Source organism: Drosophila simulans, chromosome 2R (assembly GCF_016746395.2).
Source record: "Drosophila simulans strain w501 chromosome 2R, Prin_Dsim_3.1, whole genome shotgun sequence".
Taxonomy (NCBI): domain Eukaryota; kingdom Metazoa; phylum Arthropoda; class Insecta; order Diptera; family Drosophilidae; genus Drosophila; species Drosophila simulans.
In genome coordinates this window covers 9,822,182-9,841,080 of record NC_052521.2, presented here as the reverse complement: position 1 = coordinate 9,841,080, position 18,899 = coordinate 9,822,182, and the positions used below count along the sequence as shown (strand labels likewise).

The 18,899-nt window shown below is 44.3% G+C and overlaps 6 protein-coding genes across 10 annotated transcripts; 3 read left to right on the top strand and 3 right to left on the bottom strand.

Annotated features, from left to right (window-relative positions):
* Window positions 1-3,256: 3,256 nt before the first annotated feature.
* On the bottom strand, window positions 3,257-4,098 carry LOC6734178. Its single transcript, XM_002081171.2, has 4 exons — window positions 4,036-4,098; window positions 3,826-3,987; window positions 3,591-3,758; window positions 3,257-3,538 (listed from the first exon to the last, which is right to left on the bottom strand). The coding sequence occupies exons 1-4, from the start codon at window positions 4,096-4,098 to the stop codon at window positions 3,383-3,385; spliced, it is 549 nt and encodes a 182-aa protein (XP_002081207.1). The 3' UTR covers window positions 3,257-3,382.
* A 1,132-nt stretch (window positions 4,099-5,230) lies between these two features.
* Window positions 5,231-7,422, bottom strand: LOC6734177. Its single transcript, XM_002081170.4, has 3 exons — window positions 7,192-7,422; window positions 6,070-7,127; window positions 5,231-6,012 (listed from the first exon to the last, which is right to left on the bottom strand). Exons 1-3 carry the CDS (start codon window positions 7,304-7,306, stop codon window positions 5,362-5,364), a joined length of 1,824 nt encoding a protein of 607 aa, XP_002081206.2. The 5' UTR covers window positions 7,307-7,422; the 3' UTR covers window positions 5,231-5,361.
* Window positions 7,423-7,594: 172 nt separating this feature from the next.
* On the top strand, window positions 7,595-9,285 carry LOC6734180. The gene is made up of 3 exons (XM_002081173.4): window positions 7,595-8,714; window positions 8,776-8,909; window positions 8,962-9,285. Exons 1-3 carry the CDS (start codon window positions 7,738-7,740, stop codon window positions 9,144-9,146), a joined length of 1,296 nt encoding a protein of 431 aa, XP_002081209.2. The 5' UTR covers window positions 7,595-7,737; the 3' UTR covers window positions 9,147-9,285.
* Window positions 9,261-11,190, bottom strand: LOC6734179. The gene has a single exon (XM_002081172.4). It carries the CDS (start codon window positions 11,101-11,103, stop codon window positions 9,289-9,291), a length of 1,815 nt encoding a protein of 604 aa, XP_002081208.2. The 5' UTR covers window positions 11,104-11,190; the 3' UTR covers window positions 9,261-9,288.
* Window positions 11,191-11,503: 313 nt separating this feature from the next.
* Window positions 11,504-14,842, top strand: LOC6734175 (homeobox protein Mohawk). Of its 3 annotated transcripts, none has more exons than XM_039291340.2 (9): window positions 11,504-11,809; window positions 12,319-12,450; window positions 12,517-13,013; window positions 13,073-13,221; window positions 13,313-13,696; window positions 13,786-13,887; window positions 13,947-14,071; window positions 14,138-14,317; window positions 14,370-14,842. In XM_039291340.2, exons 2-9 carry the CDS (start codon window positions 12,336-12,338, stop codon window positions 14,486-14,488), a joined length of 1,671 nt encoding a protein of 556 aa, XP_039147274.1. In that variant the 5' UTR covers window positions 11,504-11,809; window positions 12,319-12,335; the 3' UTR covers window positions 14,489-14,842. The 3 variants fall into 3 exon arrangements, with proteins under 3 accessions (XP_039147274.1, XP_039147276.1, XP_039147275.1); XM_039291341.2 differs by lacking the exon at window positions 11,504-11,809 and adding an exon at window positions 12,112-12,235; XM_039291342.2 differs by lacking the exon at window positions 13,313-13,696 and having other exon boundaries at window positions 11,505-11,809.
* LOC27207112 (homeobox protein Mohawk) lies at window positions 12,155-18,596 on the top strand. 3 transcript variants are annotated; one of them, XM_044922670.1, is made up of 9 exons: window positions 12,155-12,235; window positions 16,149-16,280; window positions 16,353-16,828; window positions 16,888-17,036; window positions 17,098-17,481; window positions 17,571-17,672; window positions 17,732-17,856; window positions 17,923-18,066; window positions 18,132-18,596. In XM_044922670.1, exons 2-9 carry the CDS (start codon window positions 16,166-16,168, stop codon window positions 18,242-18,244), a joined length of 1,608 nt encoding a protein of 535 aa, XP_044778605.1. In that variant the 5' UTR covers window positions 12,155-12,235; window positions 16,149-16,165; the 3' UTR covers window positions 18,245-18,596. The 3 variants fall into 3 exon arrangements, with proteins under 3 accessions (XP_044778605.1, XP_039147278.1, XP_044778606.1); XM_039291344.2 differs by lacking the exon at window positions 12,155-12,235 and adding an exon at window positions 15,940-16,067; XM_044922671.1 differs by lacking the exons at window positions 12,155-12,235; window positions 17,098-17,481 and adding an exon at window positions 15,940-16,067.
* The last annotated feature ends 303 nt before the right edge of the window (window positions 18,597-18,899 follow it).

Genomic DNA, 18,899 nt, shown 5'->3' with positions numbered 1-18,899 from the left:
ATCATTAAATCAATCATTATTTATGCAACATAAACAACTTATTCTTTTTCTTAGAAATTTTCTTATAAGAATAACTAATTGATATGCTGAGCGGGAATATCCCAAAAAACAACAATATAATTGTCACACATTAAAATTAATTGGAAATATCTTCGTGAACCTGAAATCGAGTCAATGGATACTGAATTATGCTAATTTTGGGCCCTGCTGACAGTTTGACACTTTTTCTTCGATGTTTTGATGTGGATCTGGGTCTCGGTCTTGGTCGTGGTTGTAAATTGTGGTCATGAGTTAGGGATCTGTGGAAAAGGCAATCGAAGTTTTCCCAAGGAAAACAAATATTTCTTGTGAGGTGGAAAAGCATAAGTGGAAACGAAAGCGAAATTAGGTTGCTTTTAAAAAGAGGGGGGTTTTTCGAGTGGGATTGGGGGACTTCCAGTGGCATAAAGAGATCCAAGTCCAGATCCCCACCAAGTGCAAGTATGATGCATGTGGGGCTGTCTCAGTTTTGAGTGCAGGGAGCAAAATAAATGAGTTTGTCAGCCGGCAGCGACATGATTTGATAATTGGTTTTAAAAGAAATTCGAAAGCTGAAGTTGCAGTTGCATGTGTGGGGGAAAAACAGGAAATGGAAATAGTTTGGCATTTCAGTTTCTTGACAGTGCAAAGATAAGTTAGCTTATAAAAGTCAATTTCAAAAGGCGTTTGGTTCATAAATGCGTAACATAATAATTTGGATTTTCGAACTGGAGTCAAATTTTTAAATATGATTGAATGGCAAATATTTTCCCTTAACACAATTTATTGTCCAAATATTCTTTATAGCTTTGACCTAAACTTGCAACTTGGGTTTATGACCACAAAACTTTTGGCCAATGACACTTGAGTGTTGGGTTCCGCGAAATTGGCTTAAAGAACAAAAGGAAATGACTTGACAGGGTCGCCCGGCTGACTCACTGATGGCGGATCAGAAGTTTGGGCCTTTGGGTGGGGCAATGTGGGGCCACTCACCCGGACTGCGAGTCATTTCAAAGTTCGATACGGTTATGTAAGAGCGTACCCCCCTACCAATTCCAAATGACGCATATTTGGGAAAAGGAAACATAAAATCAGCATAATTCCCGACACTTTGCCAGATTTGTGACTTAATTCCCGAGCGGCTAAGTGACACATCTTAATTACACGACCCCACAAATTTCATCCCAACTCTCAATGGGCATCCATCCGTCTCCTGGGCGCCCATAATAGACTCATTAACTTGCATTTGGCTGGCTAGGCTGCTAAAATGCAAATCTGCCCGTTTTGCGCAGTTTTGTATCTTGTGTGCTGCATGCTGCATGTTGCATGAAAATGCATTTCATAGCCTGTCTGGGTTGTAGGATCCCCCTTTGCCAAATTAAATCCTAGCAGCTGTTGCTGATGGGGCAGGATGGGTGGAAGTCTGGCTGGGAAACTGTATCCTTGGCAATGGTCAGTCAAGTTCAAGGCAAGGCTAAGTATCAAAAGGAGCGGATGCAGTGCAACTTCAAACTGGCAGCAGCTGGCCAAAAAAGCAGGGAAAAACTAAGGAGAAAGGCTTTTCGAATATGTATCTAAATAAATTCTTAATAAAAAAATATTAAAGAAAATACAATTCAGCTTAAAATTTTCCAGGCTTAAACAGATGTGCTTTAAGCACTTAACCATTAAAGTTTTCCCCACTTTCCCGAAATATCTCATCACACGTTTTTGCTGTAAGTCCGCCTGTCGCGAGGAAATTAATTAAGAGGATCCTGCACTTTTTGGGCGATTGTAGGCAGGCAGGCAACTTCGGGCCAATAAATCCTTCAGCCTGTCACAAAACTCCTTGGAGTCCTGTTCCTTTTGACAAGCTGGCAGGTGGGAGATAGGCAGCAAGAACTTCACTTTTGCGGAAAAGGAAGAACTCCCTTCGTGACGCAGACAAATTAGTGCAGTTAAAATTAGCAGGCGACTAATTTGATTACGAGCTGATGAAAAATATGCCGTCGCCATGTCCTAGAGATTTTAATAGGCGCCCGGTCATTTTCCGGAAAACTCCGCTGCAGTTTGCATATAATTAAAACACAATTGGAAACGACAGCAGAGAAAAGAAAAAGCCAAGTTTATTTTCAGCAAATCGAGAGAATATTATTCCTAATTGCCACCGGAATGTGTCAGCTTTACTTTGTCAAATTTTTCGCACAAATATTGACACAGATTTTGATTGCGAAACGCAAGAGTTTCGCATCTCAGCCACAGGCCAAAAATGTTGAATAAATATTTGGCCAGCAAACGGCAATGACTTGCTCGAAATGAAAAGCGAAATGGAAGAGCATGTTGTGGACTCAACTATTGGCTTAATTAAGTGACAGGGTGAAATGTTCCCAGGAAAGATCTACTATTTCGAGGGCGAAAGTGCATTAAAGCGAGCCGAAAAGAAGAGATAGACACCAGGAAACCCTAATGACCATAGATTCCGTGCTCACATAGATACATACATATACATAGATGTAAGTAATACCTGGCTCATCAATCATCCGCTGTGTGAAACTTGTAGCGAAAACGCTTAAACGTGACTTCCGATTTTGGGTAGCAGAATACCAAGTACCGAGTACCGAAATCGTGTGTTGATGCTAGCTAGCCGCCACTAAGTGAAATATTTATTACAGCCATGTATTTCTATCTGTGGCAGCGCAAGGTGCCAACGCTTGTGGCCATTTCCATTACGGGATTGGCCCCCCAAAAGCGTCGTGTGAACCCGGCATAAATCAATTATTTTGGGATAGCCGTTCAACGGCATTCATAAGGCAAACCGCCTGATATCCGATGCATTCACATGCTCGCCTGCACTCGTAATATGCATTGAACCCTTTTAAGCGGACCGCAAATTCGATTTGACCTTTCGGCTGAACTTTTTACCTGTCTGCAGCTTCGTTTGCCGGCATTAACACGTTTGCCAGAGCGTAATTGTCCATAATGGTAGCATGAACATTACGTAGTTATACCCGTTACTCGTAGAGTTAAAGGGTATACTAGATTCGATGCAAAGTATGTAACGGATAAAAAGAGAGTTTGTTTCCAAATGTCGTCGCCAAACTAAAACCCATACATTTTGTCAAATTTTTAAATGTTTTTTCAGTGTAGTAGTGTAGTGTAGTGCTTCTCCCACTTTCGCACTCTCGTTCGCACTTCCTTTAGCTGAGTAAAGAGTATGTGTTAGTCGACGCTTTCGACCCTAGCGTTTTCTCTTATTTTTCCTGTTGCTTAATAAATTAACAGTTTTACAAAGATTGTTTTACATTTACATTGTTTTTTAAGCTCGTCTTGTAAACTACATTATTTTTTGGAGTCTTAATAATTAAATGTTGATATCCTTTTCTTATCAAGAAAATGCCAAATTGAACGTAGTTATAGCTCGATCAATGTCGTAGGCTATCCAATGCACTTCAAGCTTATAATTTCCCTCCGGAAAGGGTAGAATTTTGGTGAGCTTATAATTTATACTATGATACGACATCTTATCCAGCACAATATCATGCTGAAATGAATGTAATATGAATAATTAATTTAACAACTTCTGGTATACTTACGTTATAGGGACACGTGTGGTTCATGTTGGAAAAATCTTTGAAGAGATTGTAAAAATACTGAGCAATCGGATTGGGATTTCCCGATTTTAGAAATCTGCACGCGTCAAGAGTCATATTGTAGAGAAAAGGCTTATAGCCATTTAAACGTTTATAGAGACCAAATTGCACCTGAATTAAAAAACAGTAACTTATTATAATCGCTTAAGTATAAATATATAAGTTTACTAAATTATACCTTAATTTTGGTTATGGGTAGCTTTAGTAGTTTAACTTTGATGGAAACATATTTGTAAGATCGGTTCACAGATTTCAGATAGCAATATTCAAATAGGGCAAAGTCTTTATCCAGAGACAGAGACTCGCACTGTACGTTTGAAAATTCCACTAGGGAATAAACCTAAAAGAAGCTTTTGAAATATGCATTTCAGTAATAACAATTCGTTACCTCTGTGAGATAATATATACAAATCAACTGAAAAGCAACGCACAATTTCAGCTTGATTGCCATTGTTGGGTCATGCAGCCGCCAAAACTGTGCAGTAGACTAATTTCATACTTGTTAATATTTAAGCCAAATTATCAGTAGCATGCCCATAGTGCAAACCGCTGCTCTCGCGTGCATTTATCTGTACGGCGCTCATTCCTTTGTTGTTGTTAGCTACCTACGCTAAGCTTGGGCGCAGCATTCTCGGCTGCCTGCCCGCCTGTTGCAATTTCTTCGCGTTTCGGAAAAGACCAACCTTACCATTGTCGCTATCGTAAATTATCGCTATTTCGGAAATAAAACTGTCGTAATAAAACAAACTTTCTTGTGGTTTATTATTCGCAACAGCTATTGAAAAAGCTCAATAGCTAAACAGCCATTTTATTCTTTTAGTTATACACAGTAAAAAGGCGTTCAATTCTTTTTTAAATAATGATACTTTTGATTTGCTTTTTTATTTCCTTTTTAAGGTATAAACTTAACTATTCACTTATGTTATTCGCCTCTTCTGTCTTTGTTTTCTCCGCACCTTTTTAAATAGATAAATTTTAAGTATTGGCTCAGCGCAGATTTTGTATCCGTCACATTGTCAATCTAAAAATTAAAACTTATTCATCAGCTGTTGCGTGCACGACGACGGCGGGAAATCAGAGCTTGAACATGGTTAAAATATTGATCAATCGAATAAAACTATTCCAAATTAGAGCAGTTAAAAACCATGAATTTAAACAGATAATAATTCTATTCAAAATCGATTGTTCTTATAAAGAAAACAACTGCCATTAAAGTGTTCAATGTGTTTTAATGGTAATTTTTTAATTATGCAACGAAAATATTGTGGATGGAGCGTTTAACATGCTGAACATTAATTTGTGTTTGTTATTATGAATACAGCTCGCAAAAAATAATAACCATTCCCATAATTTCCCATATTTATATATTTTCTGGTAGGAACAAGTTTTTATAATGTAAATAACAATTATAAGTAAGTTCCACGCCCACTTTCAAATATTGTACGTTTTTTTCTGTTTTTTATAAACTTAATAGGAATATGGATTAATATGATTAGGTGGCGCCACCTAGCGGAAACAGTGCTGCCCATCATAAGAACGTAAAAGGCGCCATTTTTAAATGACTAAATAATATTTTTCATTAATACAAGTTTAACATTCTTTATCTTCTGAAAATAATATATCTTAAGAACGGATACATTTGATACAAAAGGATGGTAGGAAACGAGATGTTATCACTGTGGACATAGTTTCCATTTTCGTCTGCAGTCTTAATTTAATGAGTAACTTGGCAGGTTGCTTGGTGGCGTCTCTTATCACGTCGCTGGCATTCCACGCTGCAGTAGGACGCAGTGAAGCAGCAGTTAAAAACGGCCTCATCCAGGCAATGGTAGCACCACTGCTTCCTTTTCACTTCAGCCAGCTTCCTTTGCGTGGCCGAGAGCTCTTTCCGGCACTTTAGGAGATCGTTATTCGCCTGCAGTACTTCGGCGGTTAGACTATCATATGCTACGGAGTCAGGAATCCCACGAATGGGCACCGGCGATGAGGTATTAGAAGTGGTGTTATTGAGCCGTCGCCTCCTTGCAGCGGGAGTGGCTGGAGTCGGCGGGCGTCCTCGTTTGCCGGACGCACTCGTTTCCATTGACTCCGTGCAGTGGGATAGAGCCACCTTAATGAGATTCTCGGCAACGGTGGGATCTGCATGGAAGCCGAATAGCGAGGCGGAATAGTGGGACAACATCATGTGACACTGCAGTTCTCTTATCGCAGCGCTCAGAGCTCGGGAGTTCCGTGGTTTGATATGCGACTGAATGTCCGACTCGATGGGAGTAATATCACGTTCTGAGATGAGGGCCCGGGAATGAGTGCCACCAAAAAAGCGGACGTCGTACTTGATGGGCTGACGCTTGGAGACGCTCATCACCTGGTAAAGAAATTATATTTATGTAGATATAATACATAGTAATAATATCGTTCGCACCTTTGCAGGCCACGGTGGTGAGCCCACCTGCTTGGCAAACACCAACTCGTGCCGCTGAAGACATGGCTTGGCGAACCAGAGATCCGACTGGCTGGCCTCGTTGGAATATCTGAAGCAGTCGGGACAACGACGGATTTCTCGGATGTCGTGCGTCACATCTCTCATCAGCCACTTGGTGGCATTGTACTCAACGCTCTTCCGCCCAAAGAACACGGCCATGTTGTGCTGCAGATCGAGCAGATCCATTAGGAATTCTGTTAGGTACGTATACTTCTCCGCCGCTATGTTTTGCTCGATGTCGCGCAGACCCAAAATCTTTGTCTTGAAGAGGAGCCGCTTAACCAGCGCCTTGTCGCGTTCGTTCCAGTTCTTGGCCATGTACTTGGCCACATCCATAGAGATCCAGGAGTGATGCTGGTCCCAGGAGTACTTCAATAGGCAGCCCAGTTCCTGCTTGTCAAGTTGCGGTGGGTTGTGCAGAGCGGCCAGGGCGAGCAAACGGCAGTGGGTGCAGCGCTCCAGATCGCTGCCCTCATCGCTATCCAAGCTGCTCTGTAGCTCGTCCTTGATCCTGGGCAGCTTTCGCTGGCGCGCGCCCTTTTGTTCGCACACAAAGAAGACGTCGTCGTCCCACTCGATATTCTCGTGCTTCAGGAAATCCGCACTAGCTAGCAAAGTCTGATCGATGTTGCTATTATGATCGAGCAGGGGCGTTGGCGTTTTGGGGATCTCCAAGTTCTGAGTGTTGTTCAGGGGCTCATCGTCCGATTCGTTGACCGGGAACTGGTAAGGTTGACCCTTGTCCGAGGGCACTGAATAGTTGGGCTTCTCCGGGTCCTGGCGCTGGCAATTCTCGTGGAAGGAGCGAACGCAGGATATGCATTTCTTAACGACTCCGGGCAAATGGCACTCGAAGCAAAACGTATCATTTGGTGAGCTGGGCAGCCGGCTCACTTTTTGACAAAAGGCGAGGATCAGACGCTTGGACCGTCCGCCGCCTGCTCTGGCCACTAGTATTCCTTGCTCCGTAGCATTTTTCACCGACAAACTGGCTGCACCTGAAGATGGATTTTAAGATGTTGAGACGAACGGTTTGGATTGGACATTCAATGGTTCACTAACCTGCACTCATTACATTGAGCAGGGAACGCTCCAGAACTGTCGCCGGCTGCCCAACGCCCTTTTTCAGCTTGTCCATCCAAATACGGATGACTGAAGGAGGAAAATCGCTGGCCATTTCATTTGCGTTTTCAAGTTTTCTCGGAAATGAAATCAATTTTTGGCTAACTGGAAGCGTTGTCGGACTGTTAAATTGGGTGAACTCGCGTTCGCGTTGCCAACTATAGGCAACAGAGGCTGCCACCTAGGGAGAACTTTAAATTTACATACAAATTTAAAGGTTTTTAAATGACTCTACTTAAAATTAAGTTTGTAATTATATGCAGCATTCCAATTATAATAATTTGTAAAACAAAGTATGCGAGTTTATTTCAGTGAAAAATTGTTAGAATTCGTAATAATGGTATTCCTCGATGGCATTTTCACACGGATCAGCGACGGTAACACTGTTGAAAACAAAAAATATACACAACTTATACAATCCGACACAAAAGCGAGGCAAAGGAGGCGTGTCTAGAAGAGCGGAGGACGCGGAGGTGATCCCAAGACATGGCCATGCTGACGCGATTGACCAGCAGCGGCACCACCACGGTGGCCGGAGCACCCGGTTCACCCAAGGGCCTGCAGCGTTTCCAAAACTACATCTCGGCCTTCTTGTGGCCGGGAACGCAGCGGCAACGTACCAAGTCCACACAGCTCGATCCCATGGACTGTTTCACCAACGACTTGGTGACCAGAAAGACCCAGAAGTGGGAGGAGCTGCGCGACAGCCTGATAAAGCGGCCATCGTCCGGAAATCTGGAGACGGACGCCAATTGCAATGTGGGAACGCAGGGAAAGGCTGTTAGTACGTCCACCAGCTTTAGCCAGAACGTGGGTCTCATGTCCAAGGGCATGATGAGTGATCTGAAGGCGCTGCGCTCCCCCCAACTGGGACTGGATATCAGATCCCTGTCGCAGGCGCAGCTGGACAACCTGCTGATGGCCACGTTGGAGATCAAGAACAAGCTGGACTTTCTCTACCTGATCCGTCAGTGCATCCGCTGCAACCTGTTGCCCTCCAACGAGGTCTTCGTGTCCTGTCTAAAGTATCTGAGCGCGCAGCGCAAGCTCCAGCAGTTGGAGGCACTGGCGGAGACCTGTCGGCAGCTGGAGCACCCCTTCTCACAGACCTACGCGGATCTGGCGCCCTTCCGCGCCATCGCCCTGTGGAACAATGGTAACGCCGACGTGGCCCTAATGACGCTACATCGCGGATACGGGGTAAGCATGACTTCGGAGGAGGGCAGGCGGATGGCGCGCACTGCATTCCGCACCATTTCCGAGGAGACTCTGGCCCAGAAGAGTGAGGCGGTGCTAGTGTCGCTACTGGAGGTAGCGCGTGCCATTCACCGCGAGCACAAGGACATCTTTGTGGTGGCCTGTGTGTGGAAGCAATGCTTCGCTAGCGATTGGTTTTGCGATCAAAAGTCGGCTTCGGAACTGTTTGAGCACTACAAGGAGCTGCAAGAGCTAGTGGAGAGGAGGTAAGCCGCTTTAATTTCTTTGAAACCCGAAATTTGAATACCAATGTAACCTTTCTTGCAGAGCCAGTTCTTTGTGCTCTTCATTCCTGGCCCGCAACAATGTTGATGCAGTGCATCGTCTAATCGAGGCGTTCTTGCAGCACCAGCAGCGTTCGGCCTGCTCCAGCTGTCTCAGCCTGCTCTTCAACTATCAATGTGAGTCTGTGCAACACCACCGAATATTGTGTAACTAACCGATTTGTTTTAGATATGCGCAAGGATCTGCGAGCCTGCGCTGAGATTGTCAAATCCTGCAGTGAACTAGAGATGCCGCTAAATGAGCTGCAGAACGAACAGTTCCTCAGTCTGTTCCTCGACCAGAGCGATCCTGTGGACTCTTCGGGAATGGCCAGCAAGTACAAGGCACCCAAGTCCTTCCAGTACAAGTTCTAGTCCCCAGTTTCCATCGTTAAGCCGTTGTCATCGTAGTTATAGCACAAGTGTTTGCACCATTGAGCAATATTGCAAGCATCCCCATTTAGGCCCCCACAAGGAATGTAGCGTCTCTTCAATAAATGTTATTTAATATCCATCTTCAGGTGGCCCCTTCATCCACCATGTTGCCCTCGGGCAGTTGGCCAGGCAAAATGCCCACGCATTCGTAGCAGCGGGATATCAAGTGATTGCCGCATCGATGTTGCAAGCACTGTTGGCACCGCGTCCGGGATTTGGTGCCACGCTTTTTTCGAGCGCAGGGCTTGCACCTGCGATGCTTCTCTCCATAACGACTAGCCAAATTAATGCCCAAGGGCAGGCTCATCTTGTCGGGTGTTAGCACGCCTACGCTGTGTGTTAGTTTCGCCTCGCCGGTCGCCTCACTGAGCAGCCGCTGACTGGATTGGCCCAGGATTTCGCAGATCTGCAGTCGCATCACGAGCGAAGTGCTGGTGGATCTTCGCTGAAGGCGTCGCTGTAATCTCTGCTGTGTGAGAAAGAGTCCCAACTGTCTCTGGAAGTCGCGCTGATCCATAGCGTCATCGCCTTTGGGCGAAAGTCGTAACAGGATCCATGCGTTGACGGCAGCCGCATTGAGCACAAAGTGAAGTAGTTGCAGAAAAGGATTGATCTGCTTTCTCAAGGGTGCGGGCGTTGCGTGGGCTGTGCTGAAGCGCTGGGAGAGTTCGTGAAACTGCTGACAGGCCTCTGAGGTTTGCTCATATGCCTTGACTGCATCCACTTGGGAGCTAAGACCGCAGCAGAACACCGCATCGCCATCGAGCGGAATGAGCTTTGAGCTGCCAGCAAACAAGGGTGATTCTGTGGGCCACTGTCGCGGCCAATGTGGCGAATTGGCCTCCAGCTTACCCAAGGAGCTTATTTGCCGCTGCGCCAACTGTTCGCACTGCGTCAAGCTTAGATACCGTGATCCCAGCGTTACATTTCTTCCCGTGGTCTTGAAATCGCAGATCAGTTGTTCTACATCCTTGTCCGGACATCTCTGGTTTCTGCTAACCACTGCATTGGCCATGTACAGTGTCCTGGCATCACAGCAGAGGGTCATCCGTGACTTGGCCACCACGCAGAATGTCTCATCCACGGCCAACCAACTGCTGCAGCCGTAGTAGGATCTGCAGTTGATTATAAGGCGCTGCCAGAGCTTTTGGCCCTCGGACCAGCCGAAATTTCCCGCCAGACACTCGGAAATGCTTTCGAATCGAGCGAGCGACATTGATGCTCGGAATATGGCATTGCCCAGCTCCAGGGTCCACAGCTCATCCAATGGCCCATTGTGCCTGGCATTTCGGAACACTCCACAAAGGTAGCTTAGACCCAGGAATGCCCGCAGCTCCACAACGTCTAGGGGTCTCTGGACACTTGTGGCAGTTCTTCGCTTACGCATCTGTTCATTGATATGGCGAAGTAGAGACCGCAGCATTTCATCATCGAAGAGCAGCATCCACGCTTCCACTGCATTGGACACTGTTCGGGCGGGTCCTTTACCACAGGCCTGTTGACCTAAAAGGGGTAGATCATCTACAGAAATATCTGGGCTTCTGGTCACGCTCCATAGCTGCCCACATGGAGATGTGTAGTTTCCGGTATTATTAGGTGGACGACCACGTCCTCGCTTCTGGGCAGCTGGCCTGGCGGAATCCTCCTTCTTCAGCACCACGTCAGCCAGTTGGTCCTCGTTTATCAGCATATCGCTGTCCTCGAAAATCCAGGGAAAATTGCAGGCTGCTTCTTGTAGCGGATCGGAGTCATCTCCGTTAAAGGAGGCACTTAGAACTGTGGAATCGACCGGAGGCAGCTGCTCCTCCACCTCCATCCTTTCACCATCCTCGTCTTCTTCCTCCTGGTCGCTACATTTAATATTGGCAAGCAGCTCCTCGTCCAGCACGCATTCCATTGTTTGTTTATAAACTTGCAACAAAACAAACCTTTTCAGTCGCCGATAGGTTTGGGCAGTAACGTCTATACATATCGATAATTAATATAGTTATCGAAAAAAAAACATTTAAAATGTAAATCTTAAGCTTGAATGGTTGAATACTTATAAACAATAGCATTAATTTGTTATATTTAAAAAAAAAATTATGTACATTCTAAATATATGATAAATATAACTTGTTTATTTTAAATGTAGATTTCATTTCCTACCTAGAGATAAATAGTGAGGGCTATGCATGGCCAAGTGTATGTTTATAATTGTTAAACGAAGTGTACTTAACAAAACTTGATGTATCTTGGCGCCACTCTTCAAATTTCAACTGAACCTGCCAACTGAACTAATTCCAGTGGACCCCCATCCATGATTTATCGCACGTTAGCGGTTATCGGATTTTTTTCGCCACTAATTTGTTGTTGTTTGGCACGCAGCAAGAAAAAGGAATAAAGCCCTTTAAAGGCAGTGAAAAATTGTTTCCTCCAACGTTCCTAACTAAATCTACATAGTCCGCGAAAAGTGTCCGTCTAAATGGCCGCGATCATAAGGTTCTGACGACTGCCCCGTCACCACAGTTTGCAGAGGGCAGTAACCGGGGCCGGGCTGTAACACTGGAAAATCCAGTGTTTAGTCCAATTAAATAATAGTGGCCCCTTTTCGGGCATCGCAGGTAAATCCCTGGGAGCTCAAGACGCCCGTTATTTGGGCGCGCAGTGAATTTGTCAAAATATTTTGGTTAAAGTGTCAATTTGACATGTTATATGTCATGGTCTCTCGTGTGCGAGTCCGATAGTTATCGATAGTTGGCCCCAACTTAATTTATTTTTAAATATATTTAAAATTCTCCTTTACCTAATTCTAAAGTAAGGATGCTTTCGTTTCATGCATAATACCTTCGAAATGAATCGATTTAACAAGTTAACCGATTGGAAAGAAATCAAAAATCGATTTGAAATTCGTATTTGAACCCCAGTTGGCCATGACTTTGGTGTCTGAATGACGCCTGCCCTCAGAAAAAGTTAGTTGAATCTCAAAGTCTGTGGTGACAACACCTAAGGAAACTAAAAAGTGACAATTTTCTCTGTTTGCAAAAATTGTAATTAAAGTTACTGTTCTTTTCCTTTCAATATTTTCACACCGTTTCTGCTTGTGTTCTAATGAATTTTCTGTTTTCTGAAGCTTAAGCCTTAGCTGCAATGATATCGCCGGAACAAGAAGAGGTCAATATGGTCCTGGATCGCCATGTACGGCAGAATATCCAGGACATGATGCACGAGGCTCATGTCCAGGCGAGCCTGCTGGAGAACGAGGGTAAGTTTCCTATATCCCGGTCGAGTTCCGTCTTGTACATGCCCGTTTTTTCCATGTCATCTGCAGGACGTGGCCGTTTCCATTCGGACTCGAGTTTGGGCCCAGATTCCCTTCACGCCGACGATTCCATGGCCGACGTCATCGTCGAGGAGGATCAGAGCACCGAACAGGGCTCCAACCAGGTGCAAAACTACCACGACATGATGGTGGACAGTGAGCACCACATCGACATTAATGGGTCGCTGCGCAAACGTCGCGGAAATCTGCCCAAGCCCTCTGTAAAGATTTTGAAGCGTTGGCTTTATGAGCACCGCTATAACGCCTATCCGAGCGATGCGGAGAAGTTCACCCTGTCCCAGGAGGCCAATCTGACGGTTCTTCAAGTGTGCAACTGGTTCATCAATGCACGTCGCCGCATTCTACCCGAGATGATCAGACGTGAGGGCAACGATCCCATGCACTTCACCATATCGCGACGTGGCAAAAAGGTTACCCCCAACTGTTCGGGATCAAGTGCGTTGACTGGGCCGAATCCCGCACACGGAAGTCCCGCCAACGAAGTGGTGTGTTATCTTCTCGTCAATCATTTTACGCCTGAAGTTACTAAATTGCTTGACTCCAGGTCGTTGGCGCCACAGAGGAGGTGGATGGCGCTGGTGAGATTCACGAGGGCATCGCCAATGTGCTGACCAACTTTGAGCAGTATGTGCAGGGCCCCAATGGACAAATGGTCAAGATGGAGCCGGAGTACGAGGACAGTGTCATCTACAGGTAACTACCAGTCTCTGTGTCCTGCTTCCCTAGTGTTAGTCACTTCTATCTCCTATCCCACCTACGTCCAAACTCCATTTCCTCTTCCAAGCTGGCAGCAGGCCATTGCAAACAACCCGATGGGCTTTCAAAGTCTTCACTCCTCGCTGCAAGCAACCATGATCGATAAAATTCAAAACTATCAGATGCGCAAGGCTGCAGCCATGGGGGGTTCGGCTGGCTCAGGTGGTGTTGGTGGGTCGAACTCTAGCTCCAATTCTGCCACATCCATACTGCCATACAGCCTTTTTGGCCAGCTGCCGCCAGAGTTCGATGACGAAGAAAAGCCAAGACCTCCGAAGCGCGTAAGAACTCGGACGATTGCTGCAAAGAATCCTAGGGAGAATGCCAAGCAAGCCAAGCCTAAGACTGGGAATAAGCAAGAATCCATGTACTGCCATAAGGATTCATACGGCGGAATCGTGGGGACTCCTAGGTACAGCTTCTGCTCCCATTGACTGATACAGAGCCTTAAATCTAACTCAAGTGCGACTGACGGTACTAAGAATTTTCTTTTCCCCCTAGGTCCGAAGGCGAAGAGAGTGCCCAAGGATACGAGTCCTGTGGGCCGAACAGCGAGGAGGAAGTACGCTTCGAGACCTCCCATGATTGGCAGAGCGTGATAAAGTAAGTAGCTATGTGGATGTATTGAGATAATATTCTAATCTTGGCCTTTGCAATTCCAGAACTGTATTTGGTACTGAGGAAGTCAGCACTTCGGCTGGCAATAATCCAGGTACCTCTGGTTCGAAGGAATCTGGTCAGAATACCGTCTTCTGGAATCGCAATCAGCAGACTGCGAAGCGTGACGGTGAGTGAAGTTTGCAAACTTAGAGCACGATTTCTTTGGTAATATCCAATTCTTTTATTCCTAAAGAAAATCAACACTTGACAGACTACGAAAGCGAGATGAATAAAATACAGGCCTCGGAAATCCAGACAATCGATTCTACCAGCTCCAATCAACAGGACATCGGTGATAATCTGCAGGCGGACGAGGTGTTCACTGGCGCTGAAGCAGAAGCTGGCCAGAGTCAATTATCTGCTATATCGCAGGGTAACTTATACCTTTTTTTTTAATAAACTTTTTATTGAATAATCTCGTTTAGGCATCAGTGCAGAAGTGCGTGGCAAGTACAAGTGTCTCTATTATCTAGTGGAAACTGCCATGGCTGTGCGCCAAAACGATGACGTCCAGGACGACGATTTCGTTTACATGGGAGACTAAAGCTCCAAACCAAATACCCACGCAACAGATCCCGACTTCCCAAAGTGCCCCGAGGCGTGTATATAGAAATATATATATATATATATATATTTAAGTAATTTAATCAACCAGCACTTGACCCAAAAATTTGGCTCTAACCCATGTTATTGTGTTAATTGAGTAGGTTACTAACATAATGTACAAAGCTATAGATCAATTCGCAATGCAACCGCCCAAATACCCTTTTCCACCAAGTCAATTCACAAACAAATCGACTTCGTTTTGGACCTGACTCTTTTAAACTAAACATGATCGTGTACACTACTGATACTTAAATAAAACAAAAACGCATTTGTAATACACATTGCCATAAAATGTTGGTGTATTTTATCTAATTGGCTGATTGAGCCGTTGTATTTTAAGGTATCTAGTAATTATGTACATACATACATAAAATGAGATCGTTTGTAGAAGGACAAAATTATTTGTTATTATTATAAATGTATTGGAATACTTTGGGGTTTTTTACTAAGTAATTAAATGGGCTGTTGTTAATTTAAAAAATCGCAGGACTTCTAATCTTTTTTGGTTAGCACAGATAATGAAGAGTGGCGCAAAAATAAACTGATTCGGTTTTTAACTATACAGCTATTATACAAAAAAAAAGAGAATGCTATCAGATACCCGGTACTCATCCAGTGGAAATGCGAACACAAAATTTAATCATTTTTCTGGGGTATATTGGGGAATAAAACGAAGAAAAATCTAAACATTTTTCAAAAGTGTGGGCGCGGCAGTTTTGTGCGGTTTGTGGGCGTTGGAGCGGGCGTGGCAAAATAGGTCAACAAACTAGTGCTGTGTGTATGTCTCTGTATGCTTAATCTCTGCATTTTAGCTTTTATATTTCCTGAGATCTCGACGTCCGTACGGTCCTGTCTGCCCAGACGGACAGACGGATAGGGTAAGGTCGACTCGGATATTGATTCTGTTCAAGAATATATATTTTCTATATGGTCGGAAGCGCTTCCTAGTATACTAGAATAGCCTTTTTTTCTACAGGTAACGGGAATAACAAGTGACGATCGCACCTCCAACATACAAATCTTCTGAAATCAAAATGATATTACATTTGACCAAATAAAATAAAACAAAATAAAATTTGACCAAAAAAACAATATTTTTATATAAATTTTGGATAAGTTAAATAATAGATCTCTAGACGCCCGTTATTTGGGCGCGCAGTGAATTTGTCAAAATATTCATGGTCTCTGGTGTGGCAATGCGATGTTTGTGCGATAGTTATCGATAGTTGGCCCTAACTAAATTAATTTTAAATATTTATAAAATTCTCCTTTACTTAATACCTTTAATACGTTCGTTTCATGGATAATACCTGGGAAATTGATCGATACCAGCAGACCGACTGGAAAGAACAATTTATAAAAATCGATTGAAATTTGTTTTTGAAGCCTAGTTGGCCATGACTTTGGTGTCTGAATGACTTGCCTGCCCTCGGGAAAAGTTAGTTGAATCTCAAAGTCTGTGGTGACAACACCTAAAAAAAACTAAAAAGTGACAATTTTCTCTGTTTGCAAAAATTGTAATTAAAGTTACTGTTCTTTTCCTTTCAATATTTTCACACCGTTTCTGCTTGTGTTCTAATGAATTCTGTTTTCTGAAGCTTAAGCCTTAGCTGCAATGATATCGCCGGAACAAGAAGAAGTCAATATGGTCCTGGATCGCCATGTACGGCAGAATATCCAGGACATGATGCACGAGGCGCAAGTCCAGGCCAGCCTGTTGGAGAACGATGGTGAGTTTCCTACATCCCGGTCGAGTTCCGTCTTGTTATGGCCGGTTTTTTTTTTTGCCATGTCATCTGCAGGACGTGTCCGTTTCCACTTGGACTCGAGTTTGGACCAGGATTCCCTTCAAGCCGTCGTGGGTCAGGATCAGAGCACCGAACAGGGCGCCAATCAGGTGCAAAACTACCGCGACATGATGGTGGACAGTGAGCATCACATCGACATTAATGGGTCGCTGCGCAAGCGTCGTGGGAATCTGCCCAAGTCCTCTGTAAAGATTTTGAAGCGTTGGCTTTATGAGCACCGCTATAACGCCTATCCGAGCGATGCGGAGAAGTTCACCCTGTCCCAGGAGGCCAATCTGACGGTTCTTCAAGTGTGCAACTGGTTCATCAATGCACGTCGCCGCATTCTACCCGAGATGATCAGACGTGAGGGCAACGATCCCATGCACTTCACCATATCGCGACGTGGCAAAAAGGTTACCCCCAACTGTTCGGGATCATGTGCGTTGACTGGGCCGAATCCCGCACACGGAGGTCCCACTTCCGAAGTGGTGTGTTACCTTCTTGTCAATAATTTTACGCCTGAAGTTACTAAATTGCTTGACTCCAGGTCGTTGGCGCCACAGAGGAGGGGGATGGCGTTGGTGAGATTCAAGAGGGCATCGCCAATGTGCTGACCAACTTTGAGCAGTATGTGCAGGGCCCCAATGGACAAATGGTCAAGATGGAGCCGGAGTACGAGGACAGTGTCATCTACAGGTAACTACCAGTCTCTATAACCTGCTTCCCTATTGTTAGTCACTTCTATCTTCTATCCCAGCTGGCAGCAGGCCATTGCAAACAACCCGATGGGCTTTCAAAGTCTTCACTCCTCGCTGCAAGCAACCATGATCGATAAAATTCAAAACTATCAGATGCGCAAGGCTGCCGCCATGGGGGGTTCGGCTGGCTCAGGTGGTGCTGGTGGGTCGAACTCTAGCTCCAATTCTGCCACATCCATACTGCCATACAGCCTTTTTGGCCAGCTACCGCCAGAGTTCGATGACGAAGAAAAGCCAAGACCTCCGAAGCGCGTAAGAACTCGGACGATTGCTGCAAAGAATCCTAGGGAGAATGCCAAGCAAGCCAAGCCTAAGACTGGGCATAAGCAAGAATCCATGTACTGCCATAAGGATTCATACGGCGGAATCGTGGGGACTCCTAGGTACAGCTTCTGCTCCCATTGACTGATACAGAGCCTTAAATCTAACTCAAGTGCGACTGACGGTACTAAAAATTTTCTTTTCCCCCTAGGTCCGAAGGCGAAGAGAGCGCCCAAGGATACGAGTCCTGTGGGCCGAACAGTGAGGAGGAAGTACGCTTCGAGACCTCCCATGATTGGCAGAGCGTGATAAAGTAAGGAGCTATGTGGATGTATTGACATAATATTCTAATCTTGGCCTTTGCAATTCCAGAACTGTATTTGGTACTGAGGAAGTCAGCACTTCGGCTGGCAATAATCCAGGTACCTCTGGTTCGAAGGAATCTGGTCAGAATACCGTCTTCTGGAATCGCAATCAGCAGACTGCGAAGCGTGACGGTGAGTGAAGTTTGCAAACTTAGAGCACGATTTCTTTGGTAATATCCAATTATTTTATTCCTAAAGAAAATCAACACTTGACAGACTACGAAAGCGAGCTGAATACCAGCTGCAATCAACAGGACATCGGTGATAATCTGCAGGCGGACGAGGTGTTCACTGGCGCTGAAGCAAAAGCTGGCCAGAGTCAATTATCTGCTATATCGCAGGGTAACTTATACCTATTTTTATTCATTTTTTTATTGCCTTTTTAATTATTTTATAATCTCGTTTAGGTCCAGATGATCGTGGCAAGTACAAGTGTCTCTATTATCTAGTGGAAACTGCCATGGCTGTGCGCCAAAACGATGACGTCCAGGACGACGATTTCGTTTACATGGGAGACTAGAGCTCCAAACCAAATACCCAAACAACAGATCCCGATTTCCCAAAGTGCCCCGAGGCGTGTATATATATATATATATATATATATATATATATATATATATAAGTAATTTAATCAACCAGGACTTGACCCAAAAATTTGCCTCTAACCCATGTTATTGTGTTAATTAAGTAGGTTACTTATAATTACATAATGTACAAAGCTATAGATCAATTCGCAATGCAACCGCCCGAATACCCTTTTCCACCAAATCAATTCACAAACAAATCGACTTAGTCTTGGACCTGACTCTTTAAACTAAACATGATTGTGTACACACTACTGATACATAAATAAAACAAAAACACGCATAAAATGTTGGTGTTTTTTATCTAATTGGCTGATTAGAGCCATTGTATTTTAAGGTATCTAGTAATTGTGTACATACATATGAGACCTTTTGTGGAAGGTCAAAATTATTTGTGGTATTAATATTATAATGTATTTTATTAATTTGGGGTTTTTCTACTTAGTAATTAAATGGGCTGTTGTTTATTTAAAAAATCTTTTCTGGTTACAACAGATAATAAAGTGTTGCGCAACATACTTATGTTCTGATATAAAAATAATATTTAATTCTTACGCTTGGATGGACAAATCAATATTTTGATAAATTTTG

What these genes read in the sequence shown, in the direction of transcription:
- LOC6734179 (XM_002081172.4), bottom strand. Translation starts at nt 11,103, where the DNA reads ATGGAATGCGTGCTGGACGAGGAGCTGCTTGCCAATATTAAATGTAGC.
- LOC6734180 (XM_002081173.4), top strand. Translation starts at nt 7,738, where the DNA reads ATGGCCATGCTGACGCGATTGACCAGCAGCGGCACCACCACGGTGGCC. An exon ending in CAAGAGCTAGTGGAGAGGAG is followed by an intron (nt 8,715 to 8,775) that starts GTAAGCCGCTTT and finishes CCTTTCTTGCAG; the next exon opens with AGCCAGTTCTTTGTGCTCTT. An exon ending in CCTGCTCTTCAACTATCAAT is followed by an intron (nt 8,910 to 8,961) that starts GTGAGTCTGTGC and finishes GATTTGTTTTAG; the next exon opens with ATATGCGCAAGGATCTGCGA.
- LOC6734175 (XM_039291340.2), top strand. Translation starts at nt 12,336, where the DNA reads ATGATATCGCCGGAACAAGAAGAGGTCAATATGGTCCTGGATCGCCAT. An exon ending in GAAGTCCCGCCAACGAAGTG is followed by an intron (nt 13,014 to 13,072) that starts GTGTGTTATCTT and finishes GCTTGACTCCAG; the next exon opens with GTCGTTGGCGCCACAGAGGA. An exon ending in ATTATCTGCTATATCGCAGG is followed by an intron (nt 14,318 to 14,369) that starts GTAACTTATACC and finishes AATCTCGTTTAG; the next exon opens with GCATCAGTGCAGAAGTGCGT.
- LOC6734177 (XM_002081170.4), bottom strand. Translation starts at nt 7,306, where the DNA reads ATGGCCAGCGATTTTCCTCCTTCAGTCATCCGTATTTGGATGGACAAG. An exon ending in GCTCAATGTAATGAGTGCAG is followed by an intron (nt 7,128 to 7,191) that starts GTTAGTGAACCA and finishes ATCCATCTTCAG; the next exon opens with GTGCAGCCAGTTTGTCGGTG. An exon ending in CACCACCGTGGCCTGCAAAG is followed by an intron (nt 6,013 to 6,069) that starts GTGCGAACGATA and finishes TTTCTTTACCAG; the next exon opens with GTGATGAGCGTCTCCAAGCG.
- LOC27207112 (XM_044922670.1), top strand. Translation starts at nt 16,166, where the DNA reads ATGATATCGCCGGAACAAGAAGAAGTCAATATGGTCCTGGATCGCCAT. An exon ending in GAGGTCCCACTTCCGAAGTG is followed by an intron (nt 16,829 to 16,887) that starts GTGTGTTACCTT and finishes GCTTGACTCCAG; the next exon opens with GTCGTTGGCGCCACAGAGGA. An exon ending in GATTGGCAGAGCGTGATAAA is followed by an intron (nt 17,673 to 17,731) that starts GTAAGGAGCTAT and finishes TTGCAATTCCAG; the next exon opens with AACTGTATTTGGTACTGAGG.
- LOC6734178 (XM_002081171.2), bottom strand. Translation starts at nt 4,098, where the DNA reads ATGGCAATCAAGCTGAAATTGTGCGTTGCTTTTCAGTTGATTTGTATA. An exon ending in TACCCATAACCAAAATTAAG is followed by an intron (nt 3,759 to 3,825) that starts GTATAATTTAGT and finishes TTTTTAATTCAG; the next exon opens with GTGCAATTTGGTCTCTATAA. An exon ending in ACCACACGTGTCCCTATAAC is followed by an intron (nt 3,539 to 3,590) that starts GTAAGTATACCA and finishes CATTCATTTCAG; the next exon opens with CATGATATTGTGCTGGATAA.